General features: G+C 49.5%; 3 protein-coding genes across 3 annotated transcripts; 1 reads left to right on the top strand and 2 right to left on the bottom strand.

Moving 5' to 3' along the window:
• Positions 1 to 6,414: 6,414 nt before the first annotated feature.
• FTJAE_23 (vacuolar membrane HMT1 (heavy metal tolerance)) lies at positions 6,415 to 9,569 on the top strand (the record flags this gene model as incomplete). The annotated part of the gene is made up of 3 exons (XM_037348479.1): positions 6,415 to 6,849; positions 6,924 to 9,136; positions 9,188 to 9,569. 3 exons carry the CDS (start codon positions 6,415 to 6,417, stop codon positions 9,567 to 9,569), a joined length of 3,030 nt encoding a protein of 1,009 aa, XP_037212813.1.
• A 2,893-nt stretch (positions 9,570 to 12,462) lies between these two features.
• Positions 12,463 to 13,944, bottom strand: FTJAE_22 (acyl dependent ceramide synthase; the record flags this gene model as incomplete). Its single annotated transcript, XM_037348369.1, has 2 exons — positions 12,463 to 13,611; positions 13,693 to 13,944. The coding sequence occupies 2 exons, from the start codon at positions 13,942 to 13,944 to the stop codon at positions 12,463 to 12,465; spliced, it is 1,401 nt and encodes a 466-aa protein (XP_037212812.1).
• Positions 13,945 to 15,820: 1,876 nt separating this feature from the next.
• Positions 15,821 to 18,160, bottom strand: FTJAE_21 (pH signal transduction; the record flags this gene model as incomplete). Its single annotated transcript, XM_037348258.1, has 1 exon — positions 15,821 to 18,160. One exon carries the CDS (start codon positions 18,158 to 18,160, stop codon positions 15,821 to 15,823), a length of 2,340 nt encoding a protein of 779 aa, XP_037212811.1.
• Positions 18,161 to 19,598: the final 1,438 nt, after the last annotated feature.

The raw sequence follows: 19,598 nt of genomic DNA, 5'->3' as shown, positions 1-19,598 counted from the left end.
TTTTACCCATCAGCTCATTTCTGCACCTTTACGAGTTGCTGCCCATAAGTTACCTGAGTTGAATTGAGCTTCCGTACCGTAACCAGTAAAGGTCCCGCTTTGACGGCGGCGCCGGTGATGGTGGTGATCCATAAAATGAATGCTAGGGGGACTGGACCCTTGAGAGGATTGGCGGAATAGGTGCAGTACAGATTACAGATGGCTGTTGGACAAGAGGCACAGACAGGTGTCTTTTGTCTACTCTACTGTCCTCGACTCTTCCACCTCATCAAGGACACTATCCTGTACAAGACAAAGGGTCTGGAATTTTAGTGACAAAGACTGGGATTGTACTCCGTACGGCAGCCCAGGTCTCACAAGCTGACTGTTCTCGTGGCTCCCATGTTCAATCAAGATGAACTGACCTGTCAACGGCCTAGACACCCATGCTTGGCTGGCGGGCCAGACGCCCGGTTTTGCATCAATCGGATAACTTGACGCGAAGCTATTCAAGTGAATGTTGTAGAGACCACAGGTGTGTCTTGATGACTGGCATGAGCTGTGCACGACAATACCAAATTTGATTTGAACAACGGGCCCAATTACCTGCAGACACTTATGCAGCAGCGCAAGCGGTGAAAGAGAAAAGATGCTAATCATCTCATGATGAGGCAGAGGTAGCGTCGTAGCTATTGACGGTGCAAAGACAAACAACACGACCGAAAATTTCTGCTTCTTGACCGAGAGTGTTCCAGTCAAAAAGGCATCTGCAGATCTCATTTGGGACTCATGAAGATCAAATCACAGCTCCATCCTAGCGCGGACCGCGATCCAGTGTAGTCAGTCACTCATATTGGATACCGAACATTAAACCTCATCTCATGGTGGATAAAATAGATTGATCAATGGAATCCTTTTCTTTGTAGCCAAGCATTCGCTAGCAAGGTATATAATTATAATGCTGCTAATTAGCTCGGGCCTGTGTTCGATATTAGTAGATGTTGGGGTTATGGCTCTTCAGTTGCCGAGGTAGTAATTATAAACACATGAAGAGTTCATATTACCGATAAAGCTCTCCAAGTCTGGCAGAGACAATAGAGGCGAAGTTTGTACAATACAAACTACCTTACCATGGACTCAGTCGACTTGTAAGTTGTGACGCATTACGACAGCTACATACCTACAGCTCACCGGCAGTTGTATGAAAGAGGGTCGAGCTAACAGGCCTCAGGACAACAATAGCAGCCTCTGTGGAGTCAGCACATATTCAAAGTGGAGGAGAGTCAAGCATCATGAGTCCTTCGTGGTGACACCTGGAGCCCTGGGCACAAAATGGTGGGGAGAGAAAACAGAAAGACTTGAGACGCCGTCGAGAAGGTATGGAGACACGGATCACCCTTGTAAGCAAAAGCAAAACCCTCAGTGAATAGTTACAGTGCATCCGCTATTGGATTGGATGTCAGCAAAAATTAATTGATCTGTTGAATAATTGACCATTTTAGCCGCCCACTCATCTTTGTCAGTTTTCCAGAATCGGATGCTGCATCGCCAATCTTAGCTTGCACACCCGGGACTGCACTCTTCCTTGACCTGAATCTCACCTTATCACTCACCTTGCGAATCCGACATCTGACAGCAGCACGGAATTCGACAGTCCCACTGCAGTCTGCAGCCAATGCTTTCCCACCGACGCAACAACGATCGATCTGGAGAGCAAAGAGGGGACTATCAGCTCAAGGTTGGTAATGTTGATACAGCGTTTGGTGTAGTAGTACAGAGCCAACAATGGGGGCTTTACTTATTATACAGTATGTACATCGCAAATACCTGAAAACCTGTTTCACCGTGCATCGCTCGCTGCATGATATCGTATCGCATCGCTGCTCAGCGCCTCGACACTAAACCGACAGATCCCCGATGTATTCTAGGACTTGTGTACAATGGATGGAACGAAGAGGATAGGTATAGTCAATGGCAGATGGCGCAGCCAAAGCTCATTCGCCAATTGCTGCTCAGTTTCCTCTTTCCTCTCCTCAGGGACCTGCGTCAACTCGCATACCTACATGCAGGAAACTACTGTAGCTGGCGCAATAAGGGAAAGATCAAAGACAATCATCTGCAGCCTAAAAGTTTGTGACACGACACGACAACACAGTATGTGCGACCTGCCCGCCGGTGAAGGAGGGCTGTCACTTTTCTTTTTCTGGCGGGAGAGCAGCCCACCCCTCCTCTTTGACCCCGGCTTTTCAGCAATTCTTGTCTCGGGAATAAGAACGCCATCATGACTTCTAAAGCCAAGACTCAAAAGTGATGATCTGCCCGGCCAGATCTCTCCGCTCCTTTCCCCCGTTGCTGGCCGAAAACGTCCTCCTGACTCGGCCTCCCATATGACTTGACTCGGATGACGATGGCGGAGTAGAGGTGGTGCTGTGGATGTGGAAAGGGGGGTTAGGAAGGGCAGAGCAAACTACGTCAGGAGCTCAGATCTAGGTACACACATCTATACCAGACAAGGTGAAGGCTGGGATCTGGCGGTCGGGATCGAAGATGGTGGAGGACTGCTGGGCACGGGATGGAGTAGAGACTTGGCCAGTCAGTTTCCAGCATAGAAAACTGAGACACATAACATGAAGATTGTACTGTACTCAATAGATCAGATCGGAGTAGAAACTTGAATGAACTGAACTCAATGAAGGAATTGCCAGGGTTATAGTCATGACGCCAAGTCAAGCCTCTTGATACCGTACCCGCAGCCTACAAGCCCTGCCAGGCACGATACGTGATCTTCATTCGACCTGCGTGGAGTGGTCTCCAACAGCTTCTTCTTTGGAACGGGAGCAATCGAAATCGCAGGTTGTGTTGGAGGTACAGTACGGGGTACATGTTCCTGTGCAACCATTACACTGAGCTAAGGCACGGAACATGGAAGTCATGGTCCTCACTTACATCATCACTATCGCCATCGTCTTAGCCACCGTGACCACTTACACGGCCTGACAGTTCACACCAAATGTTCCAGATGTGATCGCTGAGGGGGCATGTATGAATTTCAGGAGCAATGAGAAGCAGGCATCGTGTCACTAGGAAGAGCAAGAAATTCATGATTATTGACACAAAGACGGAGACATACACACCGCTCAATCAAACCGATTAGACGACTAGCCATGCAAGTCCTCTGAATTCCTGGTTTGCTTTCACAAATCAACATAGCCCGTCCCATGCGAATTCGTTTCCTTGGTTTGTCATTGGACTGAATAACCATTTCGTTGTGCAACAAAAAGCAACAATTGATTGAGTCTATGATACAACAGCGTAAAGCGGATGACTACTGTATGTGGTCTACCGAAGCGCACAAACCAACACCATCAGCCGCTGGGCGGCGTTCCGTCCGGTCAGTGCAACGGATTATCGAAACCTTACTCGGGGACAGGGAGGGTTGAGACGGGATGGGTTGGTTGGACTGGATTGAATAGGTCCGGTCTTTACTTTGTTTACACACAGTCTAAATTGGGACATCTTCAAGGCTGAGGTGGTGCGCTATCACGATGCCCCTTAAACCAATAGGGGAAGTCAAATTGAAATAGAGTGTTTTGGCTGAACATCCACCATGACTATTTTGGTATATCTGATCACTTTGCTTGCTTGGCCTCTCAGTTCGTTATTCGCAGAACAGCCGTGCTACCAACAAAATACCCGGCGATGGGTCTTGATGATGATGAATTCCAATTTCCCTGCCATTGCTTGAATTCTATTCTTATTGATTAACCTTGACCTGCCATCTGGGGGAACCTGGCCGTTGGTCAAACAATCCCCGATCTCACCTGAAGCGGAACCATACTAGACAAGGTGTAGGTCGTAGGAGAAGTGAATGTTGTATTGGACCCGTTTCCCTAAAAAAGAACAGAGAATGATATCCATCCCTTGCAGTGTCAATGGACGACAAGCTTTATTTGCTGTTAGTTGTGTGCCTTACACGCAATCATCAACAGGCACATGTCGTGTCATTCGAGGCCGAGCTTCATGATTGACCCACGCAAAACAACAAGTTAGCCAGTCGGTGCATGTGTTTTGCAGAACATACATAGAAGATATAATAATAGACAGATATCGATTGTTAGACGCCCGAGTCGCGTCCTAATAATAACGCTGTCTCTCTATGTGTCGAGTCTGCCATTCGTTTCGATCCCTACTGCTCCCGCGGCACCAGCGTTATAAGCTATCAGGTCAGGTCTGTCAATGCCCAAAGCGCCGAGTCTGCGGATCATCTGTCTATCGTCTTTACCATTCTTTCATCGTGATTCACACTCTTGGCATAGAACAACACACAGGCCCTGCCAGGTCAAAGAGACAAGCATTGAACTCGAGTTTCCGTCACTCAGATAAACCCGGCAGAGACCCATCAAATTCCTGGTCGACAACGGACCCAAAGACAAGAACGACGTGAGGATAAAAGCGTGGACCCAGCCAAGAACCGCCGTCCCCCAGAGAGGACTCTCAAAGAGGACCCTCTTCCCAAGACTCTCCACCAAAAGGGACGCTCCACCCTCCTACCCTAGCTGCTTCTGGGTACACTGTTGAAGGCGTGTGTGTGTGTGTGTGTGTGTGTGGGAGCGTGCCAAGTCGAGAGAGGCGTGTGCTAGAGGGCTAGAGGCGTGTCGCCGGACCACAGAGTGTCCCAGGCCTGAGGCGTGTACCCACCTCTAGGAGAACGCCGGGAGGCTCAGAGGGCCTAGAAGAGAGGCGTTGCTTGTGGTTGAGTAAAAGTTGATAGTGAAAGGGAAGCACGAGAATAGGAGTAAGAGGAGCAAGATGGGCCAGGAGGCCTACTGAGCCGATGTTGTGGTCATCGAATATGATGTGAGCTGCTTCTTGTATAGCAAAACCCGCTCCCCAGTTTCCATTCCCAAGGTCTAGAATTAGTGAAAGCCAGCAGCAACAAGCGAGTTATCGATCGAGCCACCAACGATCTAGCAACGATCCAGCAACGCCCACCGGCGGCGCCCGCGCAATCCAATCTCGAAAACAATATTAAACTGGACATAACTACAATACAGTTCATAACAGAAACTGTCACAGTAACGAGTATTTTAAAACGAATTGATATCGTACAGTTAGCTGTTTGAGTAAACACAACTCAACAGGGAATCTCCCAGTCTTGATACTATCTATCTATCTTATAAAACAAGAAATATACGGACTCTGACTAGGTACCTACCTACCCAGCGTAGAGGGACCCTTGGACCCTTTGAATTACGACAGCGAATTCAAATTCAAATTCAAATTCAAGGTGGTTCACAGCGCAGTGCTTGTTTGACCCAATAGGTGTGTACCCGTTATTCACTATTCTTTTTCCGTACCTTCAGCACCTCTCAATCCCAATCATTCATTCGACGGGCCAAGAAGAGAGCATCCCGACGGGAGGGCAATCTTCGGGGTGGCTTTCGCCACTTACCCAAGTCAGCTGCCCCACCAAAGGGCCCCAAACACTGAAGCAAAAGGCCTGAATACGCACTGCTGCTGGCACCTGGCCTTCACTGCCTTCCACTGGCTGGTTTTCCGTGTTGCTAAGAGCCGGGCTTGGCTGGTGCTGGGACCTGATAGAGGGGCAATTGACGACTGATGTCGTAGTTAGCTGGAGGGATGGAAGGGTTTAGTTAGGTGCGCTGAATAGGGCATCTATCCATCCCTACTGAGCTGAGCTGATGTGATGGTGTCGCCCTGGGCTCACTACATCCACGCACGCACTCACTCACTCACTCACCCATTCCATCATCCAATACTGTTCAAAGCTTTGGATTGCTTGCTTGCTTCAGATTTGAGGTGCTGTTAGTTTGTGCTGCACCTCAGTATTAGAGTGCACACCCTGCGGAAACCGGGGTACTCCAACACCCATTTCCATCCATCACCGGTTGCTTGTCCTGGACTGGCGCTGCGAGCGAATGGATGCTCTTCGGAGTTGCGCTTGCCCAAAATCTGCATAGGTGGGCACCTGCCCTGCTGCACCTGGCACCTGGCGTCCGGCATCCTGCCCCCGGCACCTTGCACCTTCCCCCCCCTGCACCCTGCACTTGCATTTGCGCTTGTACTTGCATCTGCACTGGGAGTGGCACCTGCTTGAGTCGTAGGTTCGGCTCAACGCAAAGCAAGCAGGACAAGGACAAGACTTAGACCGCACTCGTCTTTCGAGTCTCGAGTCTTTCTTTTAACCCTTCAACATCTTCAACTCGTGCCTCTTCCGCAGTCTCCCCGCCACTCACTCGTTTATCGGCCCCTCTGTCCCGTCAATTGCCACGGGCAGGGCGATGCTTTGTCCGCGGTGAAGGCCTTTCCCTTCCTCTATCGACGTCTTCCTACTTTTCGGATTCCAATAGTTCACATATGAGCTTGCCGCTCTTTGACACCGAACGACGCTCACAACTATTCTAGTCCGCCATCATGGCTGCCACCGACGACACCGCGATCATTCCCCTCCGCGGTGCGGGCCGTGATGATGTACCTTTAGCCGATTATATCTTGCGCAAAACGCAATACCTCTACGCCCTCATCCTACTTACAGCATTCATATCCTGCGCCGCTTGGTACAGCGTCGTGAACTCCAAGAAGCAAGAAGACCTGGTTCAGCCTACAGTCAAAGGACCCGGAGGCAAGCCATTACCCATAACCAAGAGGAAGCGAGCCCGAGGCGATGGTGACCGCAAGATCGGCCCGGGTTTTGGCCGTACCGCAAAAAATGTTTTTCGCTACCTCGCCTTTGTTGTCTTCATGACCTATGTGGGCAGCGCTGGATTCATGTTCTATCATGCTTTCTGGTACGAAGACCCTTACCAATGGTCCAACGAGGGGTTGCCATGGGCCGGTGAATGGAGTGTTGTATGTGAAATACCTACCCCCTCTAAGTGCCTCGAGAGAGTTATCGTAACTGCAACTGACATTGTTTGGCATAGGTCCACGTTACCGGATCCCTTTTCTTCTATCTTTATATCCTCATCTCGCTTTTCGACTGGCGTAAGGGTCCTAATATTGTTCACTTCATTATCTGGATCTTGGGCTTCATTGGCGAGATTATCATGTTTTCTACAACTGCAGTTGCGGCTTCCGATTGCCACTTCTTCCGTTCTGTTAAAAATAACGGCTCAGACAAGGAAGGAAACTGTGTAGATTACTGGACGAAGATCGACCTCGTCCTCTATTTCGTTCGAATACTCCATCTACTTGCCTTGATCGGAGTCTTTAGCTTGGCGTGGATTCGCAAAGCTCGCGACACTGACGAGAAGAAAGCCGAGGAAGCCAGCCCAGCCGAGTCAACACCACTACTGAACGGAAACCGCCGGTCGTATGATACTAATGGTCAGGCGGTCAATGGCCATATTCCTAATGGTCGTGATACCAATGGCCGCCGTGGGCGTGGTAGAACGATGTCAAACGCACACAAGACACCGAGTTTCCCTAAAAAGGAAGAACCCGCTGCCTTTTATCGACCCGAGAAGCTACCACACAAGACATGGTGGGAGTATCTTAAGGGGTACTCGCTTTTCTTCCCTTACCTCTGGCCCAAGGACTCTGTCAGACTTCAGATAAATGTTCTCATCTGTTTCATCTTGGTGATGCTACAGCGCTTGGTCAACGTAGCTGTTCCGATGGCGGTCAAACAAGTGGTTGATGATCTCGAGGAGGTGATCAAAGATGTTAAAAATGGCGAACGCCTTTCAATGGACAACTTCCCGTTGAAAGACTTTGTGATCCTGGGAGTCTTGTGGATCCTTCAAGGTCAATCGGGACTTCTGGGATCGTTGAGATCAATTCTTTGGATTCCCGTCTCGCAATATTCGTATCGGGGACTAACGACAGCGGCTTTCAACCACGTTCACTCTCTGAGTCTCGATTTCCACCTCTCTAAGCGCACTGGGGAGGTCCTATCAGCACTCAACAAAGGCTCTTCCATCAACCAATTTCTCGAGCAAGTAACCTTCCAGGTTTTCCCAATGCTTTTCGATCTTTTCCTCGCAATCTCGGTTTTCTATTATTATTACGGCCCACTGTATGCTGAGATCAACCTGGTTGATACTTGTTGGTATCTCTACATGACGATCAAGATGGCTTCCACTCGAGCGGATCAGCGTCGTGAAATGACCAACGCCGACCGCGAAGAGGAAGCAGTAAAGAACGACTCAATCTCTAGTTACGAAACAGTCAAATACTTCAACGCGGAAGATTTTGAGTCCAGACGGTACCAAGGCAAGGTTGCAGTGTTTCAAAATGCTGAGGCAAAGGTTCAGATGGGCATGATGATGATGAATATTTGCCAAACCGTTGTTTTCAACCTCGGTAGGATCATCGCTGCCTTGGTCTGTGGCTGGCAAGTCGCTATGGGTATGGATCATCGCACTACTGGTGACTGGTTCATGGTAGTCTCATACTTGACACAACTACAGGGCCCCCTGAACTTTTTTGGTACTTTTTACCGGACCGTACAGCAGGCGATGATCTCGGGTGAGAGATTACTTGAGCTTTTCAAGATCCAGCCAACGGTAGTGGATACGCCCCATGCCGTCCCTCTGGACAAGGACTTCCAAGGTCATGTGCGTTGGAACAATGTTAGCTTCTCCTATGACCGACGAAAACCCGCGCTACGCAACATTTCCTTCGAATGTCTGCCTGGCACCACAACAGCGTTTGTGGGCGAGTCAGGTGGAGGCAAGTCTACCTTGTTTCGCCACATGTTCCGTTACTACGACTGTGATGAAGGATCGATCGAGTTGGACGGAAAGAATGTCAAGGATCTGACCATCAACTCAGTCAGAGAGAAGATTGGCGTCGTTCCCCAGGACACAACGCTTTTCAATGAGACCTTGATGTACAACCTGAAGTATGCAAGACCCTCCGCCACAGACGAAGAGGTTTATGAAGCATGCCGTGCTGCCAGCATTCATGATCGTATCCTATCATTTCCAGATCAATACAACACACAGGTCGGCGAGCGGGGTCTCCGCTTAAGCGGTGGCGAAAAACAGCGAGTCGCCATCGCACGAACAATTCTCAAGGACCCTCGTATCATCATGCTGGACGAGGCCACATCAGCACTAGACTCCCATACTGAGCAGGAGATTCAAGATAATGTGTGGAACATCGGGCAGGGTCGAACTTTGCTCATTATCGCGTATGTAACCGCTCCATACTTTCTACAGCTTTCTTGCTAACGTCAATTTAGACATCGACTATCTACGATCACACATGCCGATCAAATCATTGTTCTTAACTCCGGAACAATTGTCGAGAAGGGAACTCACGAAGAACTCCTGGCCGCTAAGGGGCGATATGCCTCCATGTGGGAGAAGCAAATCCGAGCCGAGCGAGCCCTGAACGTGGCTCGTGAAGCGCAACTGAAAGCTGCCAGGGCCCTTCGTAAGGCTAAAATGGGACCAAAAAGGAATTCGGACGGTGCTATTGACAGCTACAACGGTCTGGGTTCCTCAGGAAGCATATCCGGCTCAGGTTCACAAGGCCATGAGGATGATACACACACTTCATCTTCGTCATGCTCAGACGCAGAGTCGAGCCACAGTGAGGAGCACTCGATGGAGCGAAAGTAAGCTATTGCTTCACGTTTCAGCGCCTCAGTGTCTCACCAATATACACAACCTTGCTGTCAATCGCCGTGACATCTTCACCATCGGGGATTGACTAACTTAATTCACATCACAACTCTTCCACGCTGTCATTCTATCTACTTGGCTTACGAAGCACCATCTCCACCTACAACGTTTCACCCATAAGTTCGGCATCAAGATTGCATCGGATCGGTGTTGAGGCGTTTTGCTTCCAGTGTTTAATGTATCGGATCATCGGAGTCCGACTAATCGTCTCGAAACCGCCTGCATCAAGGCACTCGAGTGAATATTTTTAACCTTATCATCAAGGCAATAGGAAAGGGGGGTAATGCAGTCAAATATTTGCGTTGCAACGTGCTATATATAGCGCAGTAATTGTCATGGCAGGGTACATATGCAGGCGTTTACGGATATCACGATTTGCTTTTGAAATGGGATATGGCTTAGGCCGAATATAGGGGGCATATGGATTGATCGGAATTTCTCTTATCTGCGACGACCGGCTCGACGCTCTCGACACAGCATGCGACATTGCACACATAGCATCGTCAGAAGATGAGGCAAATGAGTGGTTGAGGGATGCGAGGTCTTTATACAGGAGACTTCTAGGTCTTTTAGACAAACAGACCGCTCATGCGGGGGGAAACGGTTGTGAATCGACTGGCCCTTTCAAGGATGGGGCGGCGGGTGAATGGTTGCTACTTGGGATGAGGAGAAAATAATGACCTCTTGCTATATTACATTCGATGGTCCACAATCTCTGGAAGAGGAGGCAGGGACACTCTCGACAGATGATAACAAGCTGAGTCGTGTCTGTTTCGGGGCCTAACAAAGTATGTAATGCAAGGTATTTTACCTGAGTCAAGCATATTGAAGTATGGACTAGCATAGCATAGCATACATAGCAGGCGAGTAATCGAATGAAGTCTTTGTGTTCTAAATCTTGTCTTGGTTTATCTAGTAGTGATTCGCCTTCGTATTTCCACGTGTCATTGTGTGCCGGAATATGTGCGACAAGACAGTTGCCACGACGTGTTTCAACTCGTTTTGACCGTGTAAACAAACGTTTGAGGAAATGTGTCGTTGCTGTGTTTTACGGACCGTACTCCGTTCCGTTACATTGAGGCTGTGCTCGGTAGAATTGACCCCACTTGACCCGGACCCGGCATCCGGGTCCACGGCGAGGGGGGGCCCAACAAGCGCCTCACCGTAGTAGCATCGACCCCTGAAAGGGAATATATTTTGACGCCATTAGGAAATGGTATGGGGCATCCGAGACTCGGTTACTCTAAGTCGTTGCTTGTCTTCTGTATGTCTGCGGCGTATGGCTATCTCCCGGCGGCTAACCTCCGCGAATCTCATTGCTATGCCGCACATTCTTCGTCCTGTGATGATGTGCTGCGCCGCCCGATTACTTGATTCTGAGCGCACGGCGTGCGTATAATGTCTGGTCTACGGAGTACTAGCTGTTCACATATAAAGTTGTATCAATGTCGTAGTGCATACAAGCCCTGTCCCGAGTGGATGTGTACACTTTAAACTGCCATTCTTCCCGCTGGAACAAGGCAAGGCAAGGGGGCATGCCCATGCATACTGGTACGTGCATGGATGCATGCATTGTGCAGATATTCTCTCTCAGACTCCATCTTGAGTCACGCTACTACGCTAAGAAATTCAAGTGGACTGACTGCGACATAGCAGAGTTAACCGCGACTTAGACAGGCGAATGATAGGTACACGTTTTATTTCTGACTTGTCTCCCATGCATGACCTTTCTCACCGTATGGAGGAAGATATTGGAGCTCGCTCGTATCGGCTTACGCGTGCGCCTCCAGCGTGATGCGGTGTTTTTAAGGGTCTGGGAGAGGTATGTATCCGTAAGAGGCAAAATTGGGGGTTAGTCTATATCCCCACCTCATAGAGTCCGTCGCATAATGAAGTGAGATCTGCTGTATGTATGTCCTCCAACACGAGAGGCGAGTTAGTAATCGGGCATCCGGATCATATTCAGAAAAGGCGCCGAGTTGACGCGTATTGAGGCTTCCAGCTGAAAAACGTAAGCTATTTTTCTCTTCACCACATACCGATGAACACGAAAATAGCTGAAGAGGGCTAGGAGTGTGAATAGCACGCGGGTTGGGGAGTAGAGATAGCGAGCGTCAAGGTGGTAGTATTATTAAGTGTGTTCGTATAGATAGATAGTGACAAGCGTGATTGTACAATAAGATATAGGTGCTTGATGAATACATGGCCCGAGGGAGATGGTGTACTGAAGAGGTGCGTGCATGCGGTAGGGTGACTTGAGGCCAGCGAGAGTGTTGCACATATAAGTGAAGAGCCCTCCTTCTCCAACATGGCTCGACGAGTCCGTCGAGACACATCGACTGCCTCATTTGAACGAAGCCCTCTTGGCTCCCAATGTTGACACAACAAGCCCAACATTTACGTGCATGTACACGCATGTGAATGTATGGCTGTCTGTTGTCCAACTCGGCAACCTACCACCGCAACACGACACAACAGATAATTAGTCCGTTTAGTTCGGACTCCCTCGGAACGCCGGCATGTTGATACAAAAGCGACAATGAGGTCCAACCACCCTCAGTTGAACTCCATTACCATCCATTTCCTATCCCATCCCATCCCGCTGCCTCCGTGGTCTCAAAAGAAAAGTGAGAAATACAGCTATGCGCCTGTTTCGTGGCATCCCTCGCTCGATGTGGTCATTAGATGATGTTGATCCATTAATTCGTCTCACCAACCCTCACTTCGTTTTTCCTATACTTTCCTGGAAACAAAGTATGTCCAATTCCTTTCCTCTAGCAGTTACCCTCCATTATTTAGTTTCAGATGCCAGCCTGAGGTGCGAATTCATCTAGTTCTTTGCATCTTCAGGGATCTTGCTGATGGCATGACCATTGGTATGTCCGTTGGCGAAGCCGTTTGCCTTGAGGGCAGAGGCAGGCATCTCTTCCTCTTCCTCGACATCATCGTCTTCATCCTCAGATCGATCATCCTGGAGATCGTTCTGGCTGAGGAATCGCCAAGCAATTCGAGCAATGCAGAAGAGCCAGAACAAGTTCAAGGCCTGGAGGGACGAGAGGAGTGCGAAGGTGATGACCTGTGCAATACGGCACTTGTATTGCTGAGTCTCCCAGTTGAGCTCAAAGGGGCCAACGGTCTCGAATTCGGTGAGAAGAGACCAAATGATCTTCAAGTTGAGGAAGTGACGCAGATAGATCCAAGCAACCATGAAGACTCCGAAATAAGGTCCGACAAGGGGAGAATCAATGTAGTTGAGCGTCTTGGACGTAGCGAGGAAGAAGTCGCTGATATCATGGGTGACGTAGACTGCCAGGCCAATGTAGGTGAAGTGGAATCGGTAACTCAGGGCAATGAGTCCGAGGGTGACAACATGGTGACCGACAAGCTCCTTGAAGTCCTTGCGAGGCTTCTCCATACCCAGGAGAAGCACAATGGCCTGCTGAGCCCAGTACGCGGCCTCGAACAGATAGTAGAACTTGACTGGTGCAAGATGAGTTCGGTGAGGGAAGCCCTCGTACATGCCATGGGTATTGAAGTACCACACAGGAGTGTGGCTCATGACCCAGAGACCGGCGGGACCAAGGACGCCAAAGTAGAGAGCAGTGTAGACCTGCTCCATGAAACGGGCCTTCTTACCACGGGTGAGGTTGTAGTAACGGGCCAGTGGTGACAGGAGCTCCTGCATGATGAATTCACGAGTGAATGAGAGGACAATTGTGTAAAAACCAACAAAGGCGATATCCCAGCGTCCCTTTCCGTACTGCGCAGGCTCGTTGGGGTCATCTTGAGGGAGCTTGTACGACAAGAAGATGAAGTGGTGGATCGGGTTGGACTCGGTAGGGTTGATGGCATAACCAACGAGGAAGAAGAAGAGGAGGACAGCAGGGAGGACGAAAGTATGCTTGATCATGGTCTGCTTGGCTCGACCGATGAGGCCACGAGCACGGCGTCGTTTGGAGAGGCGCTTGCGGCCGTCGGACTGTTACATCGATGTGTCAGTACACTACACAGCAGCATGCAAAGATGGTTCTTGGAGGGAAGACAAGAAAAAGTGACGTACGTGACCATTGGAGTGGTTATCTGAGGCCTCGAGACTGGCACGACTAGAAGCCAATGCCGGAGCACCCGTGTCACCTCTGATCTCGCCGCCCAAAAGACTACTCTTACGTCGCCTCCGGGCGTTGTTGATGGCGTCTTGGGTGGCTGTGGTGTTGCTGCTGCTGACGTAGGAATCTGCTTGGTGTGCGGGACGACGCTGATGCAGCTGATCGTTTGCCGTGTTTAGCAGCGGAAAGGGTTCTGAGCCTGACATGTCTCGGTCTCTGGTGTTGTACTGCGACTGCGAGCTCCCTCAGAAGAAAGAATTATTCCAGTTTCGAAAATTGTGAATATTAGATGCCGAGAATTTCTGTGGTAGACTAGTCTTGTACTGTAGACGTTGCACCCCTATTTTGTTCGACGCCTTGAAGTGGAGTTTTCCTGTCGCAAAGAGTCCGCGTATAGGTCAAGGTCGGTCTAGGAGGGACGGAAGTCGCAAAGACCTAGTGACAAGTCGTTGTAGAGGAAAAGAAGAAGAAAAAAGGACCGTGTTTCTTGCTCAACCTGAACGGCTCTTCTCCTGTATTTCAATGCAACGAAGAGATAAAAAAGACGAGAACGGGGGAAGCAGAAGCAGAAGCAGAAGAAGAGTCCGTCGCGGATTGTGCGGGATCGTCGCGTGCTGGAAAGTTGTATTAGAGGGAGTTGCTAGTGGGGAGATTTTAAAGGTAGGTGGGTAAGCCCAGGCGGGAAGGGATCTGATGATTGGTCAGATTGGCAAATATGGGGGGTCTTACGGAGTACTGTGCTTGGTTCTTCCATCTCCATTCCGTCCATCATCTCAACGCTGAAGCAACTGTAACCGTTTGCTGTTTGATGTTTCTGCTATGCGGATGCTACTGGAATATTTATATATATTTTATATAAATACACATGAAACTCATATTTAAGCTTATTACAATAGAGTTTAGACGGACCTGTTTCTCCCCCGGATTTTCGTATACTTCTTCCTGTTCTGTTGCACATGGCATCAGATTCTTCCTCAGTCCCTCTAGAAGAAGTCAACTTCCCACAATGTGGAGAACAAAATAGGCCTCCTGGCTCCGCGGGCTCCAAAATTGAGATTGTCCAAGGGTCTCACAGGATCTCATTACCTACAGAGCTGAGTTTTTTGTGGCGTTTCGGTGACCCGCGGAGTCCATTGTTGCATACCTACTCCGTAGTAGATATCTAATTATCATTCTTTATAATTTTGTGATATTGTTATTACTCCGTAGATTCTGCTTGATCATTGAGATGCACCGTCATATAATGATTGTGGAGCCATACAAACTCTAAAAAATCAATTAGTCAATCCAAGTTTTTCTCATTAATCTCCGTGCCTAGGCATAAGGTAACCAACTAACAAACAATTGGATCCAATATAACAAGTAAACATGTGAAGGAACGTGCGATAGTGCTCTCATCCCCTATCCCCCCTATCGCTATCATCATCCCATCTGCCACGATTCATGTCCTCTGCTCTTCCGAGCTTGCCGAGAATTCATGTTTTTCGCTTTGGCACGGGATTGTCTCGAGTTCATTCTCATTTGCAGACGTTGCAGCTGACATGCATCACTACGTCATGCCGAACGTTATTTCTACCTACGGATATTTCAAACCGTCAGCAAATGTACCCTCTAAACCTCCAAACATGGATGTCAACATCCTCCGCTTACGAGAGGCATCAAATGGTTGAGGCGCCAGGGTTTATTATTATGTGTCTGGCTATCTTTGAACAGTCGTCTCAATAATTCCATAGCAGTTGATTTCTTCGTGTTGTTTGTTCTTATATAGTCTATTTACCACTCCAACACACATCATATTCGGCGTGTCCTTTTCAGGTGAAAAGGCTTAGTATTCTGACTATGAGTATCCATCTATACTTCCAAATATCAATGCCATTCGTTGCCTTCCTTCAAGGCCGGCCCATTCAACATATACAGGATCCAATCCCAAGCATGGCGCCTTGCATCCCGTAGATATACACTCAAAACTCTACTACACTCATTCCTGGGGTATCATTCGTATAATTCATCCAGATGCTCATCAAAACAGAGAGCAGAAAACAACGCCTCGCTAAGTGCACAGTCATCAACACAAAAAAGCTCTCAACTCGTTCGATTGAGACCCGACGAGTCCGAATCTTGCCTTCGATGATCCAATGATGACCTGCCTGACAGTGATCCATCGTCAGAATCATCATAGTAATCTTCGTCGGGAGTCATTCTCGGCCGAACACCCCGCCATAGTGGTGGGTTGTTTGGTGGGATCGGCCCATCGCCTTGGCTGCCTGAGAACGTGCTTCGACTCCTGTCTAGTTGTGAAATTTCTCCTGTTGCGTCTCGAGATGCGTTGCTAGGACTGTTCGTGCTCCTGTTTTGTGACCTAAAAGGTTCCCGACCTGGCGAGCCCTGCTCTGATGTGTTGAGCTCTTCTTCCTCGAGCACCTGCTGCAGCGCTGCACCTCTTCGCGGAGGTGCCGGAATAACCGTTATAGGAAGACTCTCGGTATTAGGAGCTGTGCGTATGCGGTCCCGTAATTTCTCTGCTTGATTGGCCGCAAAATCTTCCAGGCGAGCTCTGAGATCCCATCGGCTCGAACTATTTGCTCTTCCTTCGCGTTCCGCGACTGGATTGTTGTCTGAATGCTGGGTCATCTCCCGTGTCGCATCCTCCCCCGATTGACCAGACCTGGGGCCAGCAAATGCGAGACCTCGCCAACCGCCCTGGACAGGTGAGCTTGTCAAGTTTGCCTCTAGATCGGCGGATTGTTGTGAGGGCGATGACACGACATGCCCATGTTGTACAGAAGCTGGAGCTTGATTTGAAGAACTGGATTCATCATGCGTGTGTTGGCTTGGGGGGGTGCTGCTGTGTTGACTCAGATCGATCACACTAGGTTGTGGTAGAGGGTCTGGTGTTCGCGATGTGGTTTCTGAGGGTGCTTGATATCTCACGGCATAAACCGTGCTGGCTGCGCTGGCCGTATCTGTTCGGCTAATAGGGGTCACAGCAGGCGCCGGGCGAGCTGGCCAGATGTTGGGCCGCAAACCTCGGCCTGTGCTTCTTTGTGTGGGTTGCTCAGTAGTCTCGGCAAAAGCGCCATTGCTCTGCCCTCGGTATCTGTTGGCAATGGAGGATACAGTCGGCCAACCGTTGGCAGCAGACGAAGTCATTTGCTGTCGATCGCCGTCGCCGCTACTTCCTGAGCTGCCTCCTTTTCGGCTCTTGCGATTGCGGAGCCATGGGAACTCGGATGCATTGATTTCGAGTGTATCGTCTCCGTCAAAGACTTCACGTCCAAGTATACCGTCCTTTTTCTCCTCTCGTTCCAGAGCCTCGATCCTTTCCACCCACTCCCAGACCACGACACTGGCAGCTGCAGCACCAACCCATCGCACGTAGTCACCCCATCCAGTGAAATCAGGCTGAGAGATATCGAGAATAAAAAACACGACGGGAATCAGAATTGAGATAAGCGAGATGATGGCGACGAAGCTAATGTTCTTCATAAAGGGGTGGTAGAAAGAATAGCGCTTCTTCATAAGCGCATAGTAAACAACCCATGCCGCGTACAACAGCCCAAGGGAGAGCTGAAACAGATAGCTGAGAGCGGGCACGGGGTGAACAAAGTTTTTGGGCCGCGCGGTGGTGTTGATGCCATTTTCCGAGTATTTGAAACTGGTAATGGCACTGAAGACAACATCGAGAGTGATGAGTGCGAACGCGACCCATTTGATAATGATCTTTTCTCGGTGCCGGGGAAAGAGTCGGATTAGAGTCTGGGCCTGAGCCAACCATAAAAAGGTATCGGAGACGAGCCGGATAACTTTGAGTTCCACGCTATTCATCACCTCGTCCTGAAGTTGATTCGCGTTCTGAATCCCCCACATGTACTGACTTTTGGCAGCATGAAAGGTGTCAGCCGAGGCAATCGTCAGCGAGATGGCAACAGTCAAAGCAGCAACTTTCTGTAGCCATGGTCGGCCACCAATCGTGACACTGCTGGATGAGCTGTGAGTGAAAGCGGATCGTCGGCCCAGGTAAACGATTCCACCATCAAGAAACGACCGCGGTGTGACGAATAGCATAATAACGAGCATGTAGGCGGTAACAGTAGTCGCGGCAAGGGCGTAGCATATCGGAAAAGTAGAGGCGTAAAAGGGATCGCGGAAGTCGGAGAATTTGGGGCTGCTATCAGATGCGTCATGCTGAGTGAGGCTGCTCTCGTCGCCTGAAGCAGCAACCGTCACGGAATACTCGGCTCGAGGCAAGAGATCGGGGGTCGGACATGGGACTTGATATACAGCCGGTTCGGTCAATGGTACAGGGACGCCGTCGAATCCGAGTGTCATAATGCCACTGTCGGGCAGGAGAGTCGTCGTGCACAACGAAGGCAGCCCCGTGATGGTCGCGGAGGCCATGTCAAGGGCGGCAGCAGCAGCCATGATTGCGGCTGGCCGGTTATCCTATGAGGCAACACGCAATAGTATGGCCAGCCGCGCGCGGAGCGACGAGGTTCGCAAGTTCAGTCAGAGCGAGGATTATGAATCGGGGGGGGTCGCTTAAGCGGTCGCCATGAGAGGCACGTTTCGAAGAGTAAGCGACGCGGTAGATGGTTTCGACCGGCAGCAGCTCGTGACTTTCGGATATCTCTTGGTCTTGACTTTAATTCGACGAGACGTGGTAATTGTTGGAGATTATCGATTAAGAAAAACGAGTGTGTTCTGTTCGGGGCGCGATTTGGGGGAGAAGATCGTGGGGAAAGGAACAGGAGGATTCAAGCGCGGATTGATTGGAACCGGTCTCCAGTTCCTGGTAAGTACAGTACGGTACAGTAGTGTCGGGGGCGGGCCCTTGTCTGGTAGTGGAAGGAGGCGGACTTGGGTAGTTCTGAATCTCAATAATATTGTGTAGGCGAAAGTAATTGAGAATGACACGGGGAGTCTGGAGTCGTAGTCGTAGTCGTGGTCGTAATACTGTATGTACAACAGAGAGGCTGTGACTTCTGGGCGCCGAGAAATCTTGGCCTTTTCCCACTGTCGATTGTCGCGTGGATGGTATGCAGCAAGACCGGTCTTGGGGATCGTGCGACGTTAGGGGGCGATCTCGAAGGGTCGAAGAAGTCTCAAAGATTGGAGTGAGTTGAGTCTGGCCTCTGGGCAGAGAGAAATAAGCTCCTGGTCCGTTCGTCTCGCCTCGCCTCGTCGCGTGGATGAGAAATTACAATATCAAGTTAGATTGTTTGTGGAACAGTATGACAGAGGGGAAATACTGGGGGAAACTGGTTTATTTTGAGGATTTTTAGTGACGGTTCATTCCATGGATGAGGTAGGCTATGGATGTTTCGTCTCTAAGCGACGCACTGTATAAACTGCTATGGAGGTGCTCTCAATACCTGGAATCAGCTGGCCTAGGGCAGTACTCCGTACAGATCTCGACTTTATATTTAGCCATGATGATTTTATTATTTCAACTTGATCTCGAGTAGCTATCATGAAGGTAGCTCAGCTTTCAAAGTGATCATATCATGGTCTCGGTCGTGTGCCTTGTAGTCATTTTCAAGTCTCATGTTTGAGTAACATCAACTGGCCGTAACTGTCAGTGGCATGTGTGACTTTCTGGATGTGATTCTAGAATAAGCAGGCCATCATGAGATTGGAAGTCGGGTAAAGTTAAATTGCAACGAAGCGTATGCACAACCGTTCCCGGTTCATCGGTTGGCTGCAGTCAAACTTTCGGACCGTTCATCATCAACGGCAATAACATGGATGCATTCTTCGATTGATGACGCCCGATAGCAGATGTTGTAATTATCCGTAGGTACCTACTGAACTTGCACAGTCAGCCCTGTGGCTTAGTGGAATGGAATAGAATTTTAAGACC

Source organism: Fusarium tjaetaba (assembly GCF_013396195.1).
Source record: "Fusarium tjaetaba strain NRRL 66243 chromosome Unknown NRRL66243_c0000002, whole genome shotgun sequence".
NCBI classification, from domain to species: Eukaryota; Fungi; Ascomycota; class Sordariomycetes; order Hypocreales; family Nectriaceae; genus Fusarium; species Fusarium tjaetaba.
This window is presented reverse-complemented; position numbering and strand designations above follow the sequence as displayed.